Source organism: Rhinoraja longicauda, chromosome 17, assembly GCF_053455715.1.
Source record: "Rhinoraja longicauda isolate Sanriku21f chromosome 17, sRhiLon1.1, whole genome shotgun sequence".
NCBI classification, from domain to species: Eukaryota; Metazoa; Chordata; class Chondrichthyes; order Rajiformes; family Arhynchobatidae; genus Rhinoraja; species Rhinoraja longicauda.
In genome coordinates, this window is record NC_135969.1 from 21,731,712 (window position 1) to 21,755,221 (window position 23,510).

At 50.5% G+C, this 23,510-nt stretch overlaps 1 protein-coding gene across 1 annotated transcript in view; it reads left to right on the forward strand.

Moving 5' to 3' along the window:
- Window positions 1-23,510, forward strand: part of plxnd1 (plexin D1) — a 69,482-nt gene that overhangs the window by 27,795 nt on the left and 18,177 nt on the right. The window contains exons 15-27 of the mRNA XM_078414324.1: window positions 224-363; window positions 2,796-2,966; window positions 3,723-3,813; window positions 4,984-5,193; window positions 8,642-8,788; window positions 9,325-9,439; window positions 10,239-10,346; window positions 12,911-13,023; window positions 13,843-13,965; window positions 14,428-14,558; window positions 20,495-20,693; window positions 21,608-21,754; window positions 23,330-23,486. Coding sequence (XP_078270450.1) covers window positions 224-363; window positions 2,796-2,966; window positions 3,723-3,813; window positions 4,984-5,193; window positions 8,642-8,788; window positions 9,325-9,439; window positions 10,239-10,346; window positions 12,911-13,023; window positions 13,843-13,965; window positions 14,428-14,558; window positions 20,495-20,693; window positions 21,608-21,754; window positions 23,330-23,486 — 1,852 coding nt within the window. The remainder of the gene's footprint in view (window positions 1-223; window positions 364-2,795; window positions 2,967-3,722; window positions 3,814-4,983; window positions 5,194-8,641; window positions 8,789-9,324; window positions 9,440-10,238; window positions 10,347-12,910; window positions 13,024-13,842; window positions 13,966-14,427; window positions 14,559-20,494; window positions 20,694-21,607; window positions 21,755-23,329; window positions 23,487-23,510) is intronic.

A 23,510-nucleotide genomic window follows, 5' to 3' on the forward strand; every position in this document is an offset into this window, starting at 1 on the left:
GTGAATGTCCATAACCAGTGTCTGGGTGTCATGGGATTTTGCAAAGTGTCCCTGATGAAGCAACACTGAATCGTCCTGGAGATTTCTACCCAGTTACCCCTCAACCTCTTCGCACCGTTTGTCATTGCTGTTGAATGCTTACATGTTTGTTTTTATCTGTGGGCATGGTTTAGATTTTCTATTTCAGATTTTTATCCGTTCAACTTGTGTTTTTCCTGAATAGGTTCCTGAGACCATCTTGGTGGTGCCGGATCAAGGACCCAAAGCTGGAGGCACCAAAGTCACCATCAGCGGCAAAAATCTGCACATTGGTTCTTCAGTCAGGATCATTGTCAATGATACCAAGGACTGTACCAATGTAACGTAAGTCACTTGAACAGCAGCCTGAATAATTACTGATGGATCAACCCATTCACATTTTGACGGCAGCACAAAGGATATGTGAAACAGAACATCACTGAATGCAACTGAAGAAAGGTGTAAAGGCAGAACTTAAAGATATTCAGATGAAGCTTTTGAGAGATCTACTGATGTAACACTTTCTCAGATTGGCCCCGGTTTTGAGTATCTTGTTTTGTATGAGATGTGGGTGAGGCCGCAATTGTGGTATTGTGTTCAATTTTGGTCGCCTGCCATAGGAGAGATGCCATTTAGCTGGAAAGAGTGAAGAGAAGATTTAGGAGGATGTTGTCAGGATCCAAAGCCCTGAGCCACGGGAAGAGGTTGGGCAGGGTTTTATTCCTTGCAGCATCGAGGACAGAGGGGTGATCTTATAAACTTGTATAGAATCATGAGGGGCGTAGATAGGGTGAATGCTCAAAGCCTTCTTCTCAGTGTTGGGGAATAAAGAACTAGAGGACATAGGTTTAAGGTGAGAGGGGAATGATTTAATAGACACCCGAGGGGCAACCTTTGGAACAAGCTGCCAGAGGAAATAGTTGAGATAGGTACAATAACAACATTTAACAGATATTTGGATAGGCACATAGATAGGGAAGGTTTAGGGGGATATGGGCCAAACGCCGTCAAATGAAACCTTAGATGGGTCATCTTGGTCACCAAGGACAGGCTGGACTGAAGGGAATGTTTCCATGCTTTATGATTCTATGACTATTTTATCTCTGCTTTAAAACAATTTCAGATTGAGTCTTTCACCAAATGTACTCAGCAGACCTAAATTAAATTTAGTCAGTGCATCCTCTCCAATTCTCCTTAACTGCAGTCTGTAAACCACCTCAGCAAAACACTTACTCCCTCAGCTACATCGACCCTCTCCACCCACCAGAAAGATCACATCTTAGAGGCTATCCGGACCATCCTCACAAAGATCTTCTCTCCACCCCTCCACCAACTAGGGTCTTCTCTCCTCCTCTCCATCTCCCCAGCTGAACCTTCAGAGGTTCCTGAACACAGCCCTGTTCAGGAACATAGGCTTGTCACCTCCTCTCAGTTCATCTTCTTGGTGTGTTGCATCGGGAAGGCTAGAAGTAATATCAAAGATGCCTACAGCCCTATCTGTTCCATCTTCTCCTTTCTACCTTCTGGGAGAAGATACAAGAGCTTGAAAGCCCTAAGGTCCAGACTACTTCGGATTCCACTGCAACATTCTGCTGTTTTGCTGTGGTGCATTCATCATTGCATTTATTGTTGCATTTATCATTATGTATCCCATCTACTATATGAGGTTCATGTGAATAAGGAATTTCATTTTAACCCTGGTATAAATGACAAATGACAATAAACTAATAAACTAATAAACTAATCTGAATCTAACAATTAAGAGAGACTGGTTTATATTCCACCATAACAAAACTACAAAGCTACTTTAAAATCTGATTTGGTTCACTGATGCCCATCTAGGGAAGATATCTGGTTTCCTTAGTTTGTGTCACCTATACATGACTTCAGACCTTCCAGCATTCTCTGGAATGATCACCCAGGTCATGTTGGTTTTGCCAGCAATGCGCAAATCCTGAAAAATAAATAAATAAAATATTCTTCAGTGAATAATTTGAGGATTCTGGCCACATGTTGGTTGCCATGGTTTCTATAGGAACTAAACTTCAGAGGTACATCATTGGCTGTAAAGTGCTTCACGGTGTAATGAGCCCCCGAGAGATGTTATATAATTGCAAAGAGTGAAGACATAGAGTGCTGAAGTAGCTCAGTGGGTCAGGTCGTATCTCAGGAGAACATGGACAGGTGAAATTTCGGGTCGGGACCCTTCTTCAGACTGATCGTGGGGGGGAAGAAAGCTGGAAGAGAGGAGGGGCAGAACGAAGCCTGGCAGGTAAAAGGCCATCACAGGTGAGGAGGTTATTTGATTGGCAGATGATTAGACAAAGGCCAGAGATGAAGAGGCAGAAGGTGTGAGACAAAAGGATTGCAGTTGCGAATTGTGAAGCTAGAGGAAGGAATGCAGGTGGAAGGGTCGGGGGTAGAGAAAAATAGATGCAAGTCCAGGTGGGGAGGTTATGGGGGAAGAAGGGAATGGTGGAAGGTTATGTATTTATTTAAAATTGGAGAATTTAATGTTCAAACCATTAAGGAACCCAAGTGGAATATGAGGTGTTATTCCTCTGGTTTGTGTGTGGTCTCACTCTGGCAATGGAGGTGACTCAAGCCAGAAAGGTCAGTATGAGAATGGGAAGATGGGTTCAAATAGATAGCAACGAGGAGATCCAACAGGCCTTGGCAGACCGTGTAAAAGTATTTGCTGAAACAGTTGCCGCGTCTATTCTTGGTCTCATTGCGCAGACGACCACATTATAAAATGCAAGCTTTTCTTTTCACAGGCGGACCCAGAGTGACATTGTCTGTATAATGCCGGCCTTACATGTAGCTGAGGGAGCCATTCCCATGTGTGTCCAGTTTGAGAGTAGAGGCTGCATTAGCAAGACCATGACCTTCAAGTATCGAGAGAACCCATTGATAGAAAGTATCAGCCCAATCACCAGCTACACCAGGTAAGATGGAATTTTGTATAAACAGTAGAAACAAGGTTTGTTACTATCAGCGCTTCTTACATATGGTTGTTCAACATGAAGAGCTTAGATTTAGATTTTTAGATTTAGAGACACAGCGCAGAAACAGGCCCTTCGGCCCACCGGGTCCGCATCGCCCAGCGATCCTTGCATATTAACACTATCCTACACCCACTAGGGACGGTTTTTACATTTGCCCAGCCAATTAACCTACAAACCTGTACGTCTTTGGAGTGTGGGAGGAAACTGAAGATCTCGGAGAAAACCCACGCAGGTCACGGGGAGAACGTACAAACTCCGTACAGTACAGCACCCATAGTCAGGATCGAACCTGAGTCTCCGGCGCTGCATTCGCTGTGAGGCATCAACTCTACCGCTGCACCACCGTGCCGCCCTTAGATTGGAGGTATATGGACCAAGCGCAGGGAGGTGGGACTGGTGTAGCTGGGACATGTTGGCCGGTGTGGGCAGGTTGGGCCGAAGGGCCTGTTTTCACACTGTATCACTCTATGACTCTATGACTCTGTTCATCATCTGCGGAAGAGCAGAAGGTGTTAATCAAAAGGTGGTCTCTTTGCCTGTATTTATGGTAACAGTCAGTCACTTTTGTATCATGATGTTGGTCTGTCGCACTCTTGTAAGCTGCTGTTACTACAGCATCAGGCTACAGAACTTGGGTTCCCGTGTCATTGAAGTACAAGTCACTAACTGTTTCGTAACCTCCTGCTTTCTCTGCAGTGGTGGACGGGAGATCACAGCAAAAGGCCAGCGATTCAATTTGATACAGAACGTCGTCATGATGGTTAAACGCAATGGGTGGGCTCAGTCGGTGAGTTATTCTAGTTGAAAATAAATATATGAACTTTTCTTAAGTCAACTGAGATAGTTTTGACATCAATATAAAGTGTGCGTACAACCTGAATTTGTGCTTTCAATGGATCAGGTTATGGATGCGGAACTGGTGCAGAGCATGAGGTTTTAAAGTTGCCTTTTGTGAGGTTAAAGCTCAGAGGCTTTGCTTTGATGGAGTACACATTCCTTTTATTGGCACCTGTGTTTTTATTGTATGGGGAGGGGTATGTGGAGAAAGGGTGGTTGAGGAATGCCACCCGTTCCGTCATTCTTGGGTGCATCTGTACTGACGGTCATAGTGGCAGATGTGAGATCAGCCTTCCTGAGAGTGAATGCTTGGAAAGCAACTGGCCCAAATGGAGTCCCTGGCTGTGTCCTCATGGTGGATCAGCTGGAAGAGGTATTCACAGACATGTCTAACCTCTGACTACTGCATTCTGAGGTCCCCTCTTGCTTTGCAGTAGGCTATGAACCAAATGCTCATAAAATGGGAATAGTGCATGGTCAGCATAAATATGGTGAGCCGAAGGGGCTCTTAATGCTGGATGACTGTATGACTCTTGCTCTGCTTTCACGCAAGCTCTATTGTAATACTACAATGACAGCAAACACATTCTATGTATGTGCTTCTTCAAATATGTATGTGCTCTTTCTTCATTCTATGTATGTGCTCTTTGGGTCAGCGTCCTGTGTGCCACACCTTTATCTTCCTGCAGCTCGGCACTTTGTTGACCTGAAGTTGCCATGGAGCTAAGACCCATGTGGATAATGCTGAGCTTTCACTGGGTGATGTTGCACAAGCCATACTTGTGCTCACTTCATGGACTGTACAATCTCATCACTGCCTGAACCTCAGTTATTTTGTTTACATATCTGTTGTGCTGCTGCAAGTAAGAATTTCATTTTTCCGTTTTGGGACATTTGACAATAAAACACTCTTAACTCTCACTCAGTTCACCGGCTCCTTTAAGAATACGTTTCAAAAACTCCAGCACCTGTGCGTTCCTGCGACATCTTTTCCAACCACACACCCACAGGTTCAGCCACAAATTAGAAGTGTTTCATCTTTCTTCCTATTCATGCAGGTGTGCGAAGTAAAGAAACTAGTTTTACTTTTAATGAGACAGATTTTCTTTTTGTTTTTCAGACATGTGAAGTTGTGAGTGATTCTGTTCTCATCTGTCCATCTCCAGCCTATTCGGTTTCCAAAGTGAACGTTCATTTCTATATCAATGGGATTCTCTATCAGAAACTCAGCCCAGGGTTCTTCATGGAATATTTCAACAATCCCCAGTTCTCCCGCAAGGAAAAGTTTATCAAGCACCATCGGGGAGAGCCTCTCACTCTGGTGATTGAGGTGAGTGATCCTTGCAACTAGCCTTGACACATTTATTCAACACACACACACAAATTCATTAATGCACTGTTGGAAATCCACCAGACATCTTCTGTGTGTCGAACTCTGCATTGCTGTCAACATCCCTCCTGCCCTCAAATCCACCTGGACCATTTCCTACACTTTTCTCCCTTTTCTGGATCTCCCCATCTCCATTTCAGGATATAATCTGTCCACTGACATCCACTGTAAACCCACTAACTCGACTACCACACCTCCTCCCACCCTGTCTTCTGTAAAGACGTCATCCCATTCCCACCTTCGTCTGGTCCACACTTTCACTCCACTGGTCTCCACGTCCAGCAATCCATCTTTTGCTATTTTCATAACTGGATCCCACCACTAGACACATTTTCCCCTCTCACCCCCTTTCTGTTTTGTGCAGGGAGCTCTCTCTCTCTCTCTGACTCCCTGGTCTGCTCATATCTCCCCATCGACCCCTGTCCCTCTCCAGGCACTTTCCCCTGTGACTGTAGGAGGTGCAATGACTGTCCCTACATCCTTCCTCACCATTCCACAAATCTAAATAGTCCTTCCAGGTGAGACTGAGATTGAAGAAGAGCTCCTCCAAACTGTTCTATTGCATTTGGTGCTCCCGATGTGGCAACCTCTACATCATCTAGACCAAGTGCAGATTAGGTGACCATTTTGCAGAACACCATGTGTTCACCATGGCCACAACCCCAGTGCTCCTTTCCCAGTCCTACTGGTCTATCTATGTTCTGTATTCTTCTTTTCATCTTTTCCATCTCCACCCTAATTCCCAGATTTGGTACCCTCCCCCACCTGGTTCCATCTGCCCATCAGCAACACACCTAACCATCTGGGTTTACCTAGTACTAGAAAAGAGCACCATTAGACCAGGCCCTTTGGCCCACAATGTCTGTGCCGAACATGATTCCAAGACCACCTTTTACCTACCTGTCCAAAATTCATATCCCTCCATTCCAGATGTAGATGTAGACTTGCCTGATAGCAATAGCTCCCAGTGAAGCTTCCCCACCTCCTGCCAAATAAAGTTGCAGTTCGCTTTGTTCCAATTTGCTACATTACCGCAAGGTCCAGCCTTCTCCCTCTTCAAAACAATCTTACAACTTAGAAACATAGAAACATAGAAAATAGGTGCAGGAGTAGGCCATTCGGCCCTTCGAGCCTGCACCGCCATTCAATATGATCATGGCTGATCATCCAGCTCAGTAACCTGTACCTGCCTTCTCTCCATACCCCCTGATCCCTTTAGCCACAAGGGCCACATCTAACTCCCTCTTAAATATAGCCAATGAACTGGCCTCAACTACCTTCTGTGGCAGAGAATTCCACAGACTCACCACTCTCTGTGTGAAGAAATGTTTTCTCATCTTGGTCCTAAAAGACTTCCCCCTTATCCTTAAGCTGTGACCCCTGGTTCTGGACTCCCCCAACATCGGGAACAAACTTCCCGCATCTAGCCTCTCCAACCCCTTAAGAATTTTATATGTTTCTGTAAGATCTCCCCTCAGTCTTCTAAATTCCAGCGAGTACAAGCCTAGTCTATCCAGTCTTTCTTCATATGAAAGTCCCGCCATCCCAGGGATCAATCTGGTGAACCTTCTCTGTACTCCCTCTAAGGCAAGAACGTCTTTCCTCAGATTAGGAGACCAAAACTGCACACAATACTCCAGGTGCGGTCTCACCAATGCCCTGTACAACTGCAGTAGAACCTCCCTGCTCCTAAACTCAAATTCTCTTGCTATGAATGCCAACATACCATTCGCTTTCTTCACTGCCTGCTGCACCTGCATGCTTGCTTTCAATGACTGGTGCACCATGACACCCAGGTCACGTTGCATCTCCCCTTCTCCTAATCGGTCACCATTCAGGTAATACTCTGCTTTCCTGTTCTTGCCGCCAAAGTGGATAACCTCACATTTATCCACATTATATTGCATCTGCCATGCATTTGCCCACTCGCTTAATCTATCCAAGTCACTCTGCAGCCTCCTAGCATCCTCCTGGCAGCTAACACTGCCACCCAGCTTCGTGTCATCCGCAAACTTAGAGATGTTGCATTCAATTCCCTCGTCTAAATCATTAATATACACTGTAAATAACTGGGGTCCCAGCACTGAGCCTTGCGATACCCCACTAGTCACTGCCTGCCATTCCGAAAAGGACCCGTTTATTCCTACTCTTTGCTTCCTGTCCGCCAACCAATTTTCTATGGAGTTGCGATTACTATCCCCAAAATGCTCTTCTGGGGAACCTCAGCCAGGCTCATTTTCCAACACAAAGTCCAAGATGTTCCCCTCTCGGATTGAAATATCCACATAATGTTTATAGAAACCCTGTTGGATACACCTCACAAACTCTGCCCCATCTAAGCCTTTGGCATTGAGCAATTTCCAGTCATTATTGGGGATGTTTAAAGTCACCCACTAAGACAACCCTGTCACTTTGGCATCTTTCGGAAATCTGCCTACATACCTGTTCCTCCTCATATTGACTACCCTTCCCTACCTGTTTCCATTTCCCATCATTCCTCCCTTACCTGGTCCACCTATCACATTATGACCTCTGTCTCTACCTTCACCCTCCCTTGAACCATCTGGTTTAATCTGCTAATGTTTTTTCCTATTCTGTTTACATTTATCACCTGCAGTCCCTCTCCCTATAAACTCCGCCCTCCTCCCCCTGGCGCCATTTGCCCATCATCCACCCCTTCACTGTTCCACACATCACCCAATCTCCTCTTTATACTGGCTATCTCCCTTCTGCATTCTCAGGCATGCTCTCACCCAAAATGTTGGCCGTCTCTTTGCCTCCACAGGTGCTGCCTGATCTGCTGAGCTTTTCCTCCACCAACTTGTTTTTTGATCCAGATTCTGGCTTTTGTGTCTCCTGTGTAACCACCTTCTCTTTCTGATCAATGAATCCTGAATCATCCTGCTGTGTTTTAGCATTTTCGAGGAAGACAGACGGGCAGGATCCCTGCTCCCAACTAACTGGCATGACAGCATTGAGCAAGAGAGAAGTATTATCCAGGGTTCCTCCTCCTGATCATTGCTCTGGAAACCTGCCGAAAAGAAGGGAGAATCAGATGAGGTCTTGTCTCTGATCATAGAGTTAGACAAAAAATCTGAGATAGACACAAAAAGCTGGATTAACTCAGTGGGTCAGACAGCATATCTGGAGAAAAGGTAGAGGTGACGTTTTGTGTCGCGACCCTTCTTCAGAAATCTGCCCTTTCTCTCCTCCCTCATTGACAGAGGACAGAGGGAGGAGAATGGGGACATATCCTCTCATGACTGCCTCCATCTCTCCGCATTCTGGCTGCTCTTTGCCCCCTCACTCTCTCCTCCCTGGTTCATAACTGCTTCTGGCCAATGACTATTTCCTCACATCCTTCATTGCTAGCTTTCTCCTTTCACAGAAGATACCAGACAACTTGAACTTGGCTCCTGAGGAATACAAAGTGATGATTGGCCCTTTTCCATGTGACATCTACGTTGTTAAAGGAAAGATTCACTGTACCATGAATGTCTCGATCGATTCTAATGAACAACAGTTGCCTGTCATGGTAAGTAAGAGGAAGTTAGAGCAACTATACTTGAACCATCTCCTCCCACCTCCCACTTTCTCCACACTCCCACCTCTCCTGCCCTCTTCACTCTCACTTGGTGCAAGTCTTCAGATGCGAGGTGACTGCTGGACTGCGGGTTGTCTCGGGGAACAGACGCTCAGTGGAGTACTGGGAGTTGTTGGAAGTGAATACAGTGCTGCTCACTCAGCACAGGGCTTGGGTTCATGGCAAACAACAGAAACTGGACAACAGCAACGTTTGCATAAATCCTATTGTTTAAATAGAAAAAAGTAACTCAGCAAGTTGGGCAACATCTCTGCAGAACGAAGGGCCTGAGCTATAGGGACAGTTTGAGCAGGCTAGGATTTTATCCCTTGTAGTGCAGGAGGATGAGGGATGATCTTAAAGAGGTGCATAAGATCATGAGGGGGACAGATAGGGTAAATCTATGCACAGGGACTTGAAGAGCAGCTTCCTCTCCCACTTGTCCTCCTTGCTCACATGACCTTCCCCTCTTGTGCACTCTGCTGTAGGTGCAAGTGGGAAATTACAATAAGACGATTGCGATGGTACAAATGGGAGAGAGTGAGACTTCAATTGTGATATCGATCGTGGTCTGCCTGTTGTTGCTGCTGGCTTGTGGCATCGGTAAGAAATTCACCCACCTGCTTTGTAAATATTATTGGAAACACTCAGCAAGGTGAGCAGCATCTGTGGAGAGAAGCAACTGATGTTCCAGGACTGGCACTGAAGCAAATATCAGATGCCCAGATATTGTTCTGTTTTCTCACATTCACATCCCCCTCCCCATTCACTCACACCTCTCCCTCCCACCTCTCTCCCAGCTCACCTCTATCTCACTCCCATCTCCCTCTCTCTCCTCCCTCCCACCTCCCCCTCCCTCCTCACGCCACTTTTCCATTCTTACTCGTGCCTCACTTTAACTTCTCTTCCTTCTTCGCTCCCACTCCCATCTGCTCCTCACTCCCTCCTTCCTCACTGCCACCCCTTCCCTTCTCTGTCCCTACTTCTCCCTCACTCTCACCCTCTTCACTCCCACCTTTCCTCCCCCCTCTCTCCTACCTCCCACCTTCTCCGCACTCCCACCTCTCCTACACTCTTCACTCCCACTTACCCTCCTTGTTAAACTCACACATGCCCCCTTCCTTCTCACTCTATTTCCTGCATACTGGTTCACAGGCTGAATGGCTTCCTGCGTTCCCACCTTGCTCCCTCTTTCCCGGGGATGATCCAGTGTTCTGGACTGAAACAACTGTTCATGACTGGTGGGAATATCTTTTGTCTATCCAACCCCCATTTTCAACTCTCCCTCTTTGCGGACAAGAGAGAGCAGGGGAGCTAGTCCAGCTGGATCACTCAAATACAGAGCCTGTGTTGATTGGACGGGTAAATAGTCTCCATTTTGTAACTATTCTGTGTTTTCTAGCCTTAATCATCTTCTGTACAAAGAGCCGTCGAGCTGAGCGATATTGGCAGAAGACTCTGATTCAGATGGAAGAGATGGAGGCTCAAATCAGGGAGGAGATTCGGAAAGGTAAGAGCTTTGCCGGCCGTAGGGGACCAGCAGCCCATAGGTCCCATTTACTGGACAACAAAGTACATGGACAGTACCTGTTCTAGATGGGATAACAACAACAGTAAACTTCAATCATAGTGTTAAGCCCAGTGGGCATGTTCAACCATACACTACACTCAAAAGCACACCTTCGAATTTCTTTCTGTTCAATAATGGACAGAAGCAAATTAGGATACAGTCCGATGTGGTAATCTGCCTTAAATGCACTCCTCAAGTAATGTGGTGGATTAAAAACTAAGTGCTGATAGAACTCAGCAGATCAGGCAGTCTCTGTGGAGGGAAATTGACAGACAATGTTTTGGGTCAGGACCCTTGTTCTGACTGATAGAATAAGGGCGAGAAAGCTGGAAAGGAGAGATGGGGGTGGGGAAAAGTCTGACAAATGATAGGTGGATACAGGCAAGGGGGGTGATTAGCACTTGGATGCAGATAGTGACAGAGCTGGAGGTGTAAAGGAAACAAAAGAGAATTAGGTAAGGAAAGAAGACGAGAAAAATGTAAAACCGAAGGGAGGGACATGGGAGATGAGAGGAATGAGCATGATTTAAAAAAAAAAAAGAGGAATCAGAGTAGGGAGGGCTGGGAGATGAGCATAAGGAGGAGGGGCTAAGAACAGGGTAACGTGCACCACAAAGGGGGGGAGATAGAGGGGATATTATTTGAAATTAAAGAATTCGACCTAGTCAGCAACCCGAGTGGAATATGAGGTGCTGTTCTTCCAGTGTGTGTGTGTGGCCTCACTCTTCTAGTGGAGAAGGGAGAGGTAGATTAATTGACTGCTGTAAATTACCACTGGTGTAAGTGGGTGGCTGAACATTGACGCAGGAGTTGATGGTCATATGTGACAGTAAATAGTTTGCAGGGAAATGAGTGGGGAAATGCAATTGATGGGGTTGCTTTCAAAGCCAGCATAGATTCAGTGGGTTGGTTTCTATGCCAAGAAAGAATATGAAATGTGAACCAAAAGCAAAGGCTGTAAGTCTCCATTTAGCTTATGGCCTCACATTACAATGGAGGAGGACAGAAAAGTCAGTATGGGAATGCAAAGGGGAGTTAAAATGGTTAGCAACCGGCATATCCCCGAGGCCTTGGTGTACTGAGCACAAAACAGTTGATGAGTCTATGCTTGGTGTCGACCGATGTACAGGAGCCCACATGGGAACACTGCAGTAGATGAGGTTATGTAGACATCTGACTCACTTGGAAGGACTGGGGTTCCTGGATGGAACTGAGGGAGGAAGTGTAAGGACGTGTTAAATTTCCTGTAGTTGCAGGGGAAAGTACCTGGGGAGGGGGTGGTTTGATTGGGAAGGGATGAGTGAAGCAAGGAGTTGTGTTGATGTGTTGAATGTAGAGTCTGGTGGGGAGAAAGGTGAGGACTAGGAGAACTCAATCCTTGTTGTGTCTGGGGTAAGAGGGAGCGAGGGACATGGAAGAGACTTGGATGATGAGGGATCCATCAATGACAGCATGGAAACAAGCTCTTCAGCCCACCAAGTCCACATCAACCGTGGCTCATCCAATTTACAGAGGCCAATTAACATACAAACCCACACATCATTGGGATGTGGGAGAAAACCAGGTCAGCCGGAAGACATGGAGAATGTGCAAACTCCACTAAGACAGTACCCGAGGTCAGGATTGAACCAAGGTCTCTGGTACTGTAATGATTGAATCATTTTTCAGCATCTGGTTGTTGGGGAGAGCTTCCAGGATTTGTCAGCTCCTACAATGTTGTTGGGGAGAGCTTCCAGGATTTAGACCATGACAATGAAGGATTGGCAATATACAGTAGTTCAGGATGGAGTGTTACTCTGTAGGCAATGACATCCCATGCATTTGCTGCTCATGTTTTCCTTGGTGTTGGACTCGGAAGGTGCTGTCAGCGAACATGGGTGTGTACCTGCAGTGCATTTAGTAGATGGCGCACACTGCAGACTCTGTGTACCAGTGGTGGACAGAATGCAAGTTTTGGGTGGTGGGAGGGGTACCAAGTAAGGGGCTGATTTGTCCTGGATAGTATTCACCTCTCTTGAGTTGCTGAGGATACACTCATCCAGGCACCATACTCCCAATTGAGGCGTTGTATCTGCTGGAGGCATCTCTGGTGCCAGATGCTGAGTCACTTGCCACAAAACAGCTTCTGAAATAAAAGGAGGAAATGTTGGAATACTCAACTAGTCAAGCAGCATCCATGGAAAGAAAAGTCGAGTTAACATTGCAGCTGAAAATCCCAGTCAGTGCTGGGCAGAGACAGTGCATGGTGACTAAACAAATGATCTGGTCAGTTTTATTTGTTGCTCATGGGAGTGTACTGTACTCAAAATTAGATGTTACAACTCTGATATTGCAATAAGGCCAGGTATCACAAAATGTTGGAGTAACTCAGTGCAATAGGCCAAGTCTGCAAAGCTCCTTGTTGATTACAATAAGCTGGGGGATATTAAGGGTGCAACATAGATGCAAGTGCTTCTCTTTGTTGAGAGGCAGGTACTTACCCTGTGCCTTCTCTTATGCTGCAGGTTTTGCTGAGTTGCAGACTGATATGACTGACCTCACCAAGGAGCTAAACCGCAGCCAGGGTATTCCCTTCCTCGAGTACAAGTACTTTGTCATTCGCACCTTTTTCCCAAAAGTGAGTCTATTTGTGTTCATTGCCACTCTGCTTTCTCCCACCAATTTCAGGCTAGGTCCTCCTGAACTTAGCTACCTCTCAAACTTTTAACCAGTGTACCCCTTCCCACTCCCACTAATGCTTTTTTTTTCTCGCTAATTTCACAATTCTCGGGGGTGGGCGTTGTCACTGAGTTGTGAGCTAGCACCTTGTGCAGCTCCTGTTTAACATGTCATTTATAGGTGGTCCAATTTCTAGGACCTCCACTCTCTCTACTCCCCCCCTTTCATACTCCACCTTGAATATCCCCAGCTTTTCCCTCATTCTCTCCCATCCCTCCTGTCTCTCCCCTTCCCCTAATTTACCCTGACATTGAGAGGTTTTCTATCCAACCTGTAGGCAGCTTCCCCCCTCCCTCCATCTGCCTCCTCTTCTCCTTTCACTTTTCCTAAATGATTGGCAAGATTTATTTTGTCTGGGAGATGTCGACTTTATAACAGGTATAATGGTTGTGATTGTTTTAAGTTTGTTTTAGGGTAATGTGTGATAATGTTTTTATATGTTATATGATCTGGGAGAACGTATTTGGATGGGTAGCATAAATTGGAAAGAACAAATTGAAAGCAATCAGAGTAAGAGACTGGTGGGGAGAACAGATGCAGGAATCTTGAGCAAAGATCATAGTGCTAGGGGAACTCAATGGGTCAGGCAGGAGCTGTGGAGGGAATGAGCAGCCAACATCTCAGGCCAGGGGGACGGTTCCTGTGACAGATGACGTACAGGAGAGACAGGTTATCTAAAGGAATTTCAGGACTCACCAAACCCAATCCTTCATTCCAGTGTTCAATTGACGGTGAAAGCAGAAGCCCTGAGTGTTTCCATCAGCTGAATGCCCAGTCCAGAGAGGCCAACATCTCCAGCAACCCGCCAGAGACCCACCCACTGCTGCAGCCTGAGTGGAAGGTGAGCCACAACTGGGGAATGCACTGGGACAGGACCGATGTTTTGGTGGGCTGAGGTAGACCTCGAAAGATGATGCAGTTGTGCATTCAAAACCTTTCCTGGCAGTTTCTGGTCTGACTACTTGTGGGGGTCTGGTCAGGAATCGTACCTCTCAGCTCTAGAAGTCCGAGCCTCTCTTGTGGGGGTGTGGGAGATCTGGCTGTAGCGGACGGAGTGAACGGAGCGACGGTGTACGTGTGTGCTGGGTCTGTGTCTGTCCTGTGAGCGGGTGGCCAATCTGTGGAGGCCAGACAGCTGACAGGAGTGGGGCTCTACCCTTGGGTCAGATTCTGGAACGCAGATCCTGGCTGTGGGGTGGAGTGGGATTGTGGCGACCGGTCCAGATACAGGCATTGTGCCCCACTGGAGTGTGGGAGGCTAGGAGCAGAGTCCTCACTCACTTTCTCTCCCTCTTTGTTTCAGGTCCCTGAAACTTCTCGGCACAACATGGAAGAGGGTATTGCCTTGTTCTCCTTGCTGCTGGGCAACAAACACTTCCTCATCACGTTTGTACATTCTCTGGAACAGCAGAAGGACTTCGCTGTGAGAGACAGGTGTGAGAATCATTTTGTGGGGGGGTACGGGACCATGTTATCTCTAGCCACAGCCACATAGGATTATAGGTAGGGGAACTGATGCCTTTATACCATGGGACCTGACAGCACAGCTGACCTACATCACCAGGTCAAGCCCTTCCTCTGCCCCCCTCCCTCACTGCTCCCCTCCCTCACAGCTCCCCTCCCTCACCGCTCCCCTCCCTCACCGCTCCCCTCCCTCACCGCTCCCCTCCCTCACCGCTCCCCTCCCTCACCGCTCCCCTCCCTCACCGCTCCCCTCCCTCACCGCTCCCCTCCCTCACCGCTCCCCTCCCTCACCGCTCCCCTCCCTCACCGCTCCCCTCCCTCACCACTCCCCTCCCTCACCGCTCCCCTCCCTCACTGCTCCCCTCCCTCACTCCCCTCCCTCACTGCTCCCCTCCCTCACTGCTCCCCTCCCTCACTGCTCCCCTCCCTCACTGCTCCCCTCCCTCACTGCTCCCCTCCCTCACTGCTCCCCTCCCTCACTGCTCCCCTCCCTCACTGCTCCCCTCCCTCACTGCTCCCCTCCCTCACTCCCCTCCCTCACTCCCCTCCCTCACTGCCCCCCTCCCTCACTGTTCCTCTCCCTCACTCCCCTCCCTCACTGCTCCCCTCCCTCACTGCTCCCCTCCCTCACTGCTCCCCTCCCTCACTGCTCCCCTCCCTCACTGCCCCCCTCCCTCACTGCCCCCCTCCCTCACTGCCCCCCTCCCTCACTGCCCCCCTCCCTCACTGCCCCCCTCCCTCACTGCTCCCTTCCCTCACTGCTCCCCTCCCTCACTGCTCCCCTCCCTCACTGCTCCCCTCCCTCACTGCTCCCCTCCCTCACTGCTCCCCTCCCTCACTGCTCCCCTCCGTCACTGCTCCCCTCCGTCACTGCCCCCCTCCCTCACTGCCCCCCTCCCTCACTCCCCTCCCTCACTGCCCCCTCCCTCACTGCACCCCTCCCTCACTGCTCCCCTCCCTCACTGCTCCCCTCCCTCACTGCTCCCCTCCCTCACTGCTCCCCTCCCTCACTGCTCCCCTCCCTCACTGCTCCCCTCCCTCACTGCCCCCTCCCTCACTGCCCCCTCCCTCACTGCCTCCCTCCCTCACTGCCCCCTCCCTCACTCCCCTCCCTCACTGCCCCCTCCCTCACTGCCCCCTCCCTCACTGCCCCCTCCCTCACTGCTCCCCTCCCTCACTGCTCCCCTCCCTCACTGCTCCCCTCCCTCACTGCTCCCCTCCCTCACTGCTCCCCTCCCTCACTGCACCCCTCCCTCACTGCCCCCCCCCTCACTGTCCCCCTCCGTCACTCCCCTCCCTCACTGCCCCCCTCCCTCACTGCTCCCCTCCCTCACTGCTCCCCTCCCTCACTGCTCCCCTCCCTCACTGCTCCCCTCCCTCACTGCTCCCCTCCCTCACTGCTCCCCTCCCTCACTGCTCCCCTCCCTCACTGCTCCCCTCCCTCACTGCTCCCCTCCCTCACTCCCCTCCCTCACTCCCCTCCCTCACTCCCCTCCCTCACTGCCCCCCTCCCTCACTGTTCCTCTCCCTCACTCCCCTCCCTCACTGCTCCCCTCCCTCACTGCTCCCCTCCCTCACTGCTCCCCTCCCTCACTGCTCCCCTCCCTCACTGCCCCCTCCCTCACTGCCCCCCTCCCTCACTGCCCCCCTCCCTCACTGCCCCCCTCCCTCACTGCTCCCCTCCCTCACTGCTCCCCTCCCTCACTGCTCCCCTCCCTCACTGCTCCCCTCCCTCACTGCTCCCCTCCCTCACTGCTCCCCTCCCTCACTGCTCCCCTCCCTCACTGCTCCCCTCCGTCACTGCTCCCCTCCGTCACTGCCCCCCTCCCTCACTGCCCCCCTCCCTCACTCCCCTCCCTCACTGCCCCCTCCCTCACTGCTCCCCTCCCTCACTGCTCCCCTCCCTCACTGCTCCCCTCCCTCACTGCTCCCCTCCCTCACTGCTCCCCTCCCTCACTGCCCCCTCCCTCACTGCCTCCCTCCCTCACTGCCCCCTCCCTCACTGCCCCCTCCCTCACTCCCCTCCCTCACTGCCCCCTCCCTCACTGCCCCCTCCCTCACTGCCCCCTCCCTCACTGCTCCCCTCCCTCACTGCACCCCTCCCTCACTGCCCCCCCCCCTCACTGTCCCCCTCCGTCACTCCCCTCCCTCACTGCCCCCCTCCCTCACTGCTCCCCTCCCTCACTACACCCCTCCCTCACTATACCCCTCCCTCACTGTTCCCCTCCCTCACTATACCCCTCCCTCACTGCCCTCCCTCATTCCCCTCCCTCACTGCTCCCTCCCCTCCCTCACTGCCCTCCCTCACTGCCTCCCTCACTACACCCCTCCCTCACCGCTCCCCTCCCTCACCGCTCCCCTCCCTCACCGCTCCCCTCCCTCACCGTTCCCCTCCCTCACCGCTCCCCTCCCTCACCGCTCCCCTCCCTCACCGCTCCCCTCCCACACCGCTCCCCTCCCTCACTCCCCTCCCTCACTGCTCCCCTCCCTCACTGCTCCCCTCCCTCACTCCCCTCCCTCACTGCTCCCCTCCCTCACTGCTCCCCTCCCTCACTGCTCCCCTCCCTCACTGCTCCCCTCCCTCACTCCCCTCCCTCACTCCCCTCCCTCACTGCCCCCTCCCTCACTGTTCCTCTCCCTCACTCCCCTCCCTCACTGCTCCCCTCCCTCACTGCTCCCCTCCCTCACTGCTCCCCTCCCTCACTGCTCCCCTCCCTCACTGCTCCCCTCCCTCACTGCTCCCCTCCCTCACTGCCCCCCTCCCTCACTGCCCCCCTCCCTCACTGCCCCCCTCCCTCACTGCCCCCCTCCCTCACTGCCCCCCTCCCTCACTGCCCCCCTCCCTCACTGCTCCCCTCCCTCACTGCTCCCCTCCCTCACTGCTCCCTTCCCTCACTGCTCCCCTCCCTCACTGCTCCCCTCCCTCACTGCTCCCCTCCCTCACTGCTCCCCTCCCTCACTGCTCCCCTCCCTCACTGCTCCCCTCCGTCACTGCTCCCCTCCGTCACTGCCCCCTCCCTCACTGCCCCCCTCCCTCACTCCCCTCCCTCACTGCCCCCTCCCTCACTGCTCCCCTCCCTCACTGCTCCCCTCCCTCACTGCTCCCCTCCCTCACTGCTCCCCTCCCTCACTGCCCCCTCCCTCACTGCCCCCTCCCTCACTGCCTCCCTCCCTCACTGCCCCCTCCCTCACTCCCCTCCCTCACTGCCCCCTCCCTCACTGCCCCCTCCCTCACTGCTCCCCTCCCTCACTGCTCCCCTCCCTCACTGCTCCCCTCCCTCACTGCTCCCCTCCCTCACTGCACCCCTCCCTCACTGCCCCCCCCTCACTGTCCCCCTCCGTCACTCCCCTCCCTCACTGCCCCCCTCCCTCACTGCTCCCCTCCCTCACTACACCCCTCCCTCACTATACCCCTCCCTCACTGTTCCCCTCCCTCACTATACCCCTCCCTCACTGCCCTCCCTCATTCCCCTCCCTCACTGCTCCCTCCCCTCCCTCACTGCCCTCCCTCACTGCCTCCCTCACTACACCCCTCCCTCACTGCTCCCCTCCCTCACTGTTCCTCTCCCTCACTGCCCTCCCTCACTGTTCCTCTCCCTCACTGCCCTCCCTCACTGTTCCTCTCCCTCACTGCCCTCCCTCACTCCCCTCCCTCACTGCTCCCTCCCCTCCCTCACTGCCCTCCCTCACTGCCCTCCCTCACTGCCTCCCTCACTACACCCCTCCCTCACTGCTCCCCTCCCTCACTGTTCCTCTCCCTCACTGCCCTCCCTCACTGCTCCCCTCCCTCCCTCACTGCCCTCCCTCACTGCTCCCCTCCCTCACTGCTCCTCTCCCTCACTGCCCTCCCTCACTGCTCCCTCCCCTCCCTCACTGCCCTCCCTCACTGCCCTCCCTCACTGCCTCCCTCACTACACCCCTCCCTCACTGCTCCCCTCCCTCACTGCTCCCTCCCCTCCCTCACTGCCTCCCTCCCTCACTGCGTCAGTTCCTCACTGACAGCATACCTCACTGTCTGCAACTCCACCAATGTTGGTGTTGTCACCATACTCACCACCCCATCCACATTTATGTCTTTGTCATTTATATATGTACATATCACAAACAACAGAGGTCCCAGCACACATCCCTGAGGAAACCCATTAGTCACACACCTCCGTCAGAATAGCTACCTTCCACCACAACCCTTCTATGAATAAGCCAATTCTGAATCCTTACGACCATTGGTAGAAGGAGTGAGCTGGATCAGTGGGAGATCCACGCATTGCCTCGCCATGGAGCAGTGTGGGATCAAGTCGCCAGTCTGCTGCTAGCCATGATCCCCTGGGTTAACCTTGGTGATGGCTGAGTGCATTGGGGAGGTCAGGGATGGAGGGAGGGGGAGGGAAATTATTGTGCAGCTAGCTACACATGTACCAGTTCCAGGAATGATCACACAGCCACACATCTACTCATCTCTGCACTCCTCCCCTCCCACGTATGCCTTAACAGCAGCCTGAAACTAGTGGTTGCGGCTCAGTTGGTAAGTCTTTGGCTTTTAGTGTGGTTGTGGGTGCAAATCCTGCTCCTTGGTATTGAACAGCCAGTGGGTCTGAGACCTGAATGTGGTTCTTGTGGTGCATCTTGTCAAGATGCCAGGTTTGGCTAATTAAACTGGGTGCTGGGAAGAGTTCCCATGGAGCTATTTTCCCTCGGTACCAATCTTCATTCTTTGACCAGCAGCATCAAAATTCATTGCGCATTGTTGTAACACTATCACTGGGAGCCTGCTCTGCGCAAATTGGCTGCTTCTGCTCCTCAGTCCTCATTTAGGACTGAGATGAGAAAAAACCTTTTCACCCAGAGAGTTGGGAATCTGTAGAATTCTCTGCCACAGAAGGCAGTGGAGTCCAATTCACTGGATGTTTTCAAGAGAGAGTTAGATTTAGCTCTTAGGGCTAACGGAATCAAGGGATATGGGGAAAAAGCAGGAATGGGGTGCTGATTTTGGATGATCAGCCATGATCATATTGAATGGCGGTGCTGGCTCGAAGGGCCGAATGGCCTACTCCTGCACCTATTTTCTTTGTTTCTATATTTCCTACATTTCGGGGATGAACTTCAGAGTTCAAATCTTTAAAGATGCTAGAGTTTCTGTTTGTATGTGCAGTTAATGGACACCAACAATAGTTAATGTCCACCAATCATTGCCAAGTCCATGGTGCCTTGCGTGGAAAAGCTAAAGTGATTCACTACACTAAACCCGTTGTTTCAGGATCCTTCAGTAATCAGTCTACATATCTGGTCCTCTATTTCCCGCTGGCTTACAATATAATACAATTTGACTAATTGCTTCTTTCCTATATCTGAGCTCAACCCATAATGCCTCAGACCTTCCATGGGTCAAATAGGGTCTCTGATAAAGTAGAACCACTAAATGTGGACTTAGATGAACACACCAGAGACGGTGTGAGGTTTATCTCCACACGGCAAGTTATTTTGATCATGTCACCACTCAGTAAGGTGGTAGAAGCAGACAATAATTAAAGGGTAGTAAGGAATGTGATGGATAACCCATTCAAGACGATGGCACCAATGTAATGGGTTGCACAGCCTCTTTACAGCTACGTCCTATGTAATGGGAGTTTCTTTTCGTCCAGAGTCACAATGCAACCAGAAATAGCAGAACAAGTTCAGGAACCCATATAGATTGCACTCTATCAGGATGCTGTTGCCAATTATATTCTTGCTCGCACTCAACTATACCAGAACACAACAGGCAGCCCAGGGGCTGTGAGCTCAGGAGTGAGGGGAACTTCAAGCAGTGGGCTACGTGACTCAGTATCACATCTGACCATCTATTCACCGAACCGGAGGCTGGGAACCAGGTGGCTGAGCTTGGGCCTAATGTAGCTGTTTCCTCACAGGTGTAACATAGCTTCCTTGCTGACCATTGCACTGCACAGTAAACTGGAGTACTTCACAAGTATCATGAAGGACCTGCTGGTGGATCTAATTGATGCCTCAGCTTCCAAGAACCCGAAGCTGATGCTGCGGAGGACAGAGTCGGTGGTGGAGAAGATGCTGACCAACTGGATGTCCATCTGCATGTACAGCTTCCTCACGGTAAAGGTTGCACCCTCTGGGCTGCTGCTCAGCCATTCACCAACAAGTTCAGTCACTTCCCACTGCATTCTCAGCTCACCCTGCCCAGACCATCGGTAACATATTGGCATCTCTGGCTATAACCCTGCTCAATATGGTAGGAAATAACAGCGTCCGGGTAACAGGTTAACTGCATGGACTTCGTTACTGCAGTCATTAGAGGTACAAGGAGAATCGTGTGTGGTCATGAGGTAAACAAAAGCAAAATGGAAGGTCATCATGGTCAAGGTAAACTCCCCAGTGAAAACACGAAGATGATACTGTGTTACCCGCTGCACAGCGACAGTCTACCCTGTGACACAGTGACATTGTACTCCGTGATACAGACAGTGTACCCCGTGACACAGACAGTGTACCCCGTGACACAGCGACAGTGTACCCTGTGATCCAGTGACAGACTACCCCGTGCCACAGTGACAGTGTACCCCGTGACACAGACAGTGTACCCCGTGATCCAGTGACAGTGTACCCCGTGACACAGACAGTGTACCCCGTGACACAGACAGTGTACCCCGTGACACAGTGACAGTGTACCCCGTGACAGTGAGTGTACCCCGTGCTACAGTGACAGTGTACCCCGTGCCACAGTGACAATGTACCCCGTGACACAGACAGTGTGCCCCGTGACAGTGACAGTCTACCCCATGACACAGACGGTGTACCCCATGACACAGTGACAGTCTACCCCGTGACACAGACAGTGTACCCCGTGACACAGTGACAGTCTACCCCGTGACACAGTGACAGTGTACCCCGTGACACAGACAGTGTACCCTGTGCCACATCGCACCATGCAGTGTACAATGCCACTACACATTCACTTGCATGTCGAACTGTTCTTAGGCTTCCTTGTCTGTTCTATTGCTGTCTTGCAGGAAACTGTGGGGGAGCCATTTTTCCTGTTGTTGTGTGCAATGAAGCAGCAAATTAACAAAGGTTCAGTGGATGCCATCACCGGGAAGGCTCGTTACACCCTCAACGAAGAGTGGCTGCTGAGGGAGAACATTGAGGCCAAAGCCACGGTGAGGAGCAGCGTGGTGGGGCATTTGCCGGGAGTATCTTGTCAGGCAGCGCGTGGAGTCTGGCATCGCCCCTGAACAGGAACAGGCCCTTCGGCCCACAATGTTTGTGCTGAACATGAAGCCAAGTTAAACGTATCTCATTTGCCTGTATATCCCTCAATTCCATGCACTTCCATGTGTCTACCACCGCCCCGGCAATGCGTTCCAGGCCCCCTCTACACTTTGTGTAAAGAAAAACATGCCCCGTACCTCTCCATTAAACATTTCCCCTCTCACCCTTATAGCTACGACCTCTAGTGTTGAAGATTTCCACCCTGGGAATCCTATCTATGCCTCTCATCATTTTACATACTTCTATCAAATCTCCCCTCAATCTTAATTCCAGAGAAAGCAATCCAAATTTATCCAACCTCTCCCTGTAGCTGAAACCCTTGTTCCCTTTCAGATACTTATCCAGCCTCCTTTGGAACTGCAATTAAATCCACCTCCAACGCTGCCTCCGACTGTGTATCCGAGCTCTGAGCCGCTTGATAGAGGTTCATGTCACTTCTGCTTCTGTTCCCAATGCCTCCATCTTCATTCTTTGACTCTGCATCCTTATGTTAGTTGGGACATTCTCTATACTTCATGATTTCAATACCTCATTCAGAACCTTTTGCAGAAACCACATGATCTGTAAACTTTATTTTGCATGTCATTTACCTGGATTTCAGGAGATCCTTTTTGAGGCTAATTACAGTAGGTTCACATCTGTTTTATTCCCACCCATAAATCAGTACAAAGAACGTAAAATGCACCAAATGCAAAATGAGATGATACGATGCTCTGTTGGAAAAGCAGTGGGAGGAAGTTTACAAGTTTACAAGTTCACAAGTTATAGGAATAGAATTAGGACATTCAGCCAATTGAATCCACTCCGCCATTCAATCATGGCTGATCTCTGCCTCCTAATCCAATTTTCCTGCCTTCTCCCCATAACCCTTGAAACCCGTTGTCATCAAGAATTTGTGTATCTCTGCCTTAAAAACATCCACTGACTTGGCCTCCACAGCCCTCTGTGGCAATGAGTTCCACAGATCAACTACCTGCTGACTAAAGAAGATCAATATTTTTAGTGCATAACTTCTGTTTCTGGTTTCTACTGCAAAACTGCCAACAGCTGGGCTATCTCGTGCAGGTTTCGCTCGCGTGGGTGATTTAGATTTTTACGTGGGCAAGTTTGGTGAGATGATCCATGTCCAAGTTGTCGAGCTGTGACTTGAAGAGTGACAAGGTTGGTGCACATCTAGTGTTGTCGGGAAGGATGTTCCACTTTAGGATAGTCAATGGATATAGTGACTGTAGGTATGACATTTACTGCACTATCAGGAGATATGTGGAGTGGAGGGAGTGAATGGCCACAATCTGAAAACTTTCTGGGGAAGCTCACGAGGCCCCAAGCCTGCCTCCTCCACCCATCACGGTGCACCTGGGGTCTGAGGCCTGGGATCTGTCCATGGTACTCTCCGTTACAAAGCAGCTCCTCCTGTTGTTGCAACCGGCATCAATAATTACCAATCTCTCCCTTTACAACAGAATCTCAACGTGTCATTCCAAGGATGTGGTATGGACTCCATCACAGTCCGGGTGATGGACAGTGACTCCATCAGCCAAGTAAAGGAGAAGATTCTGGAAGGTTTTTACAAGAATGTTCCATTTTCCCAGTGGCCGAGGGTGGAAGATGTGGACCTGGGTATGTGCTTTACCGCCGAGAGGC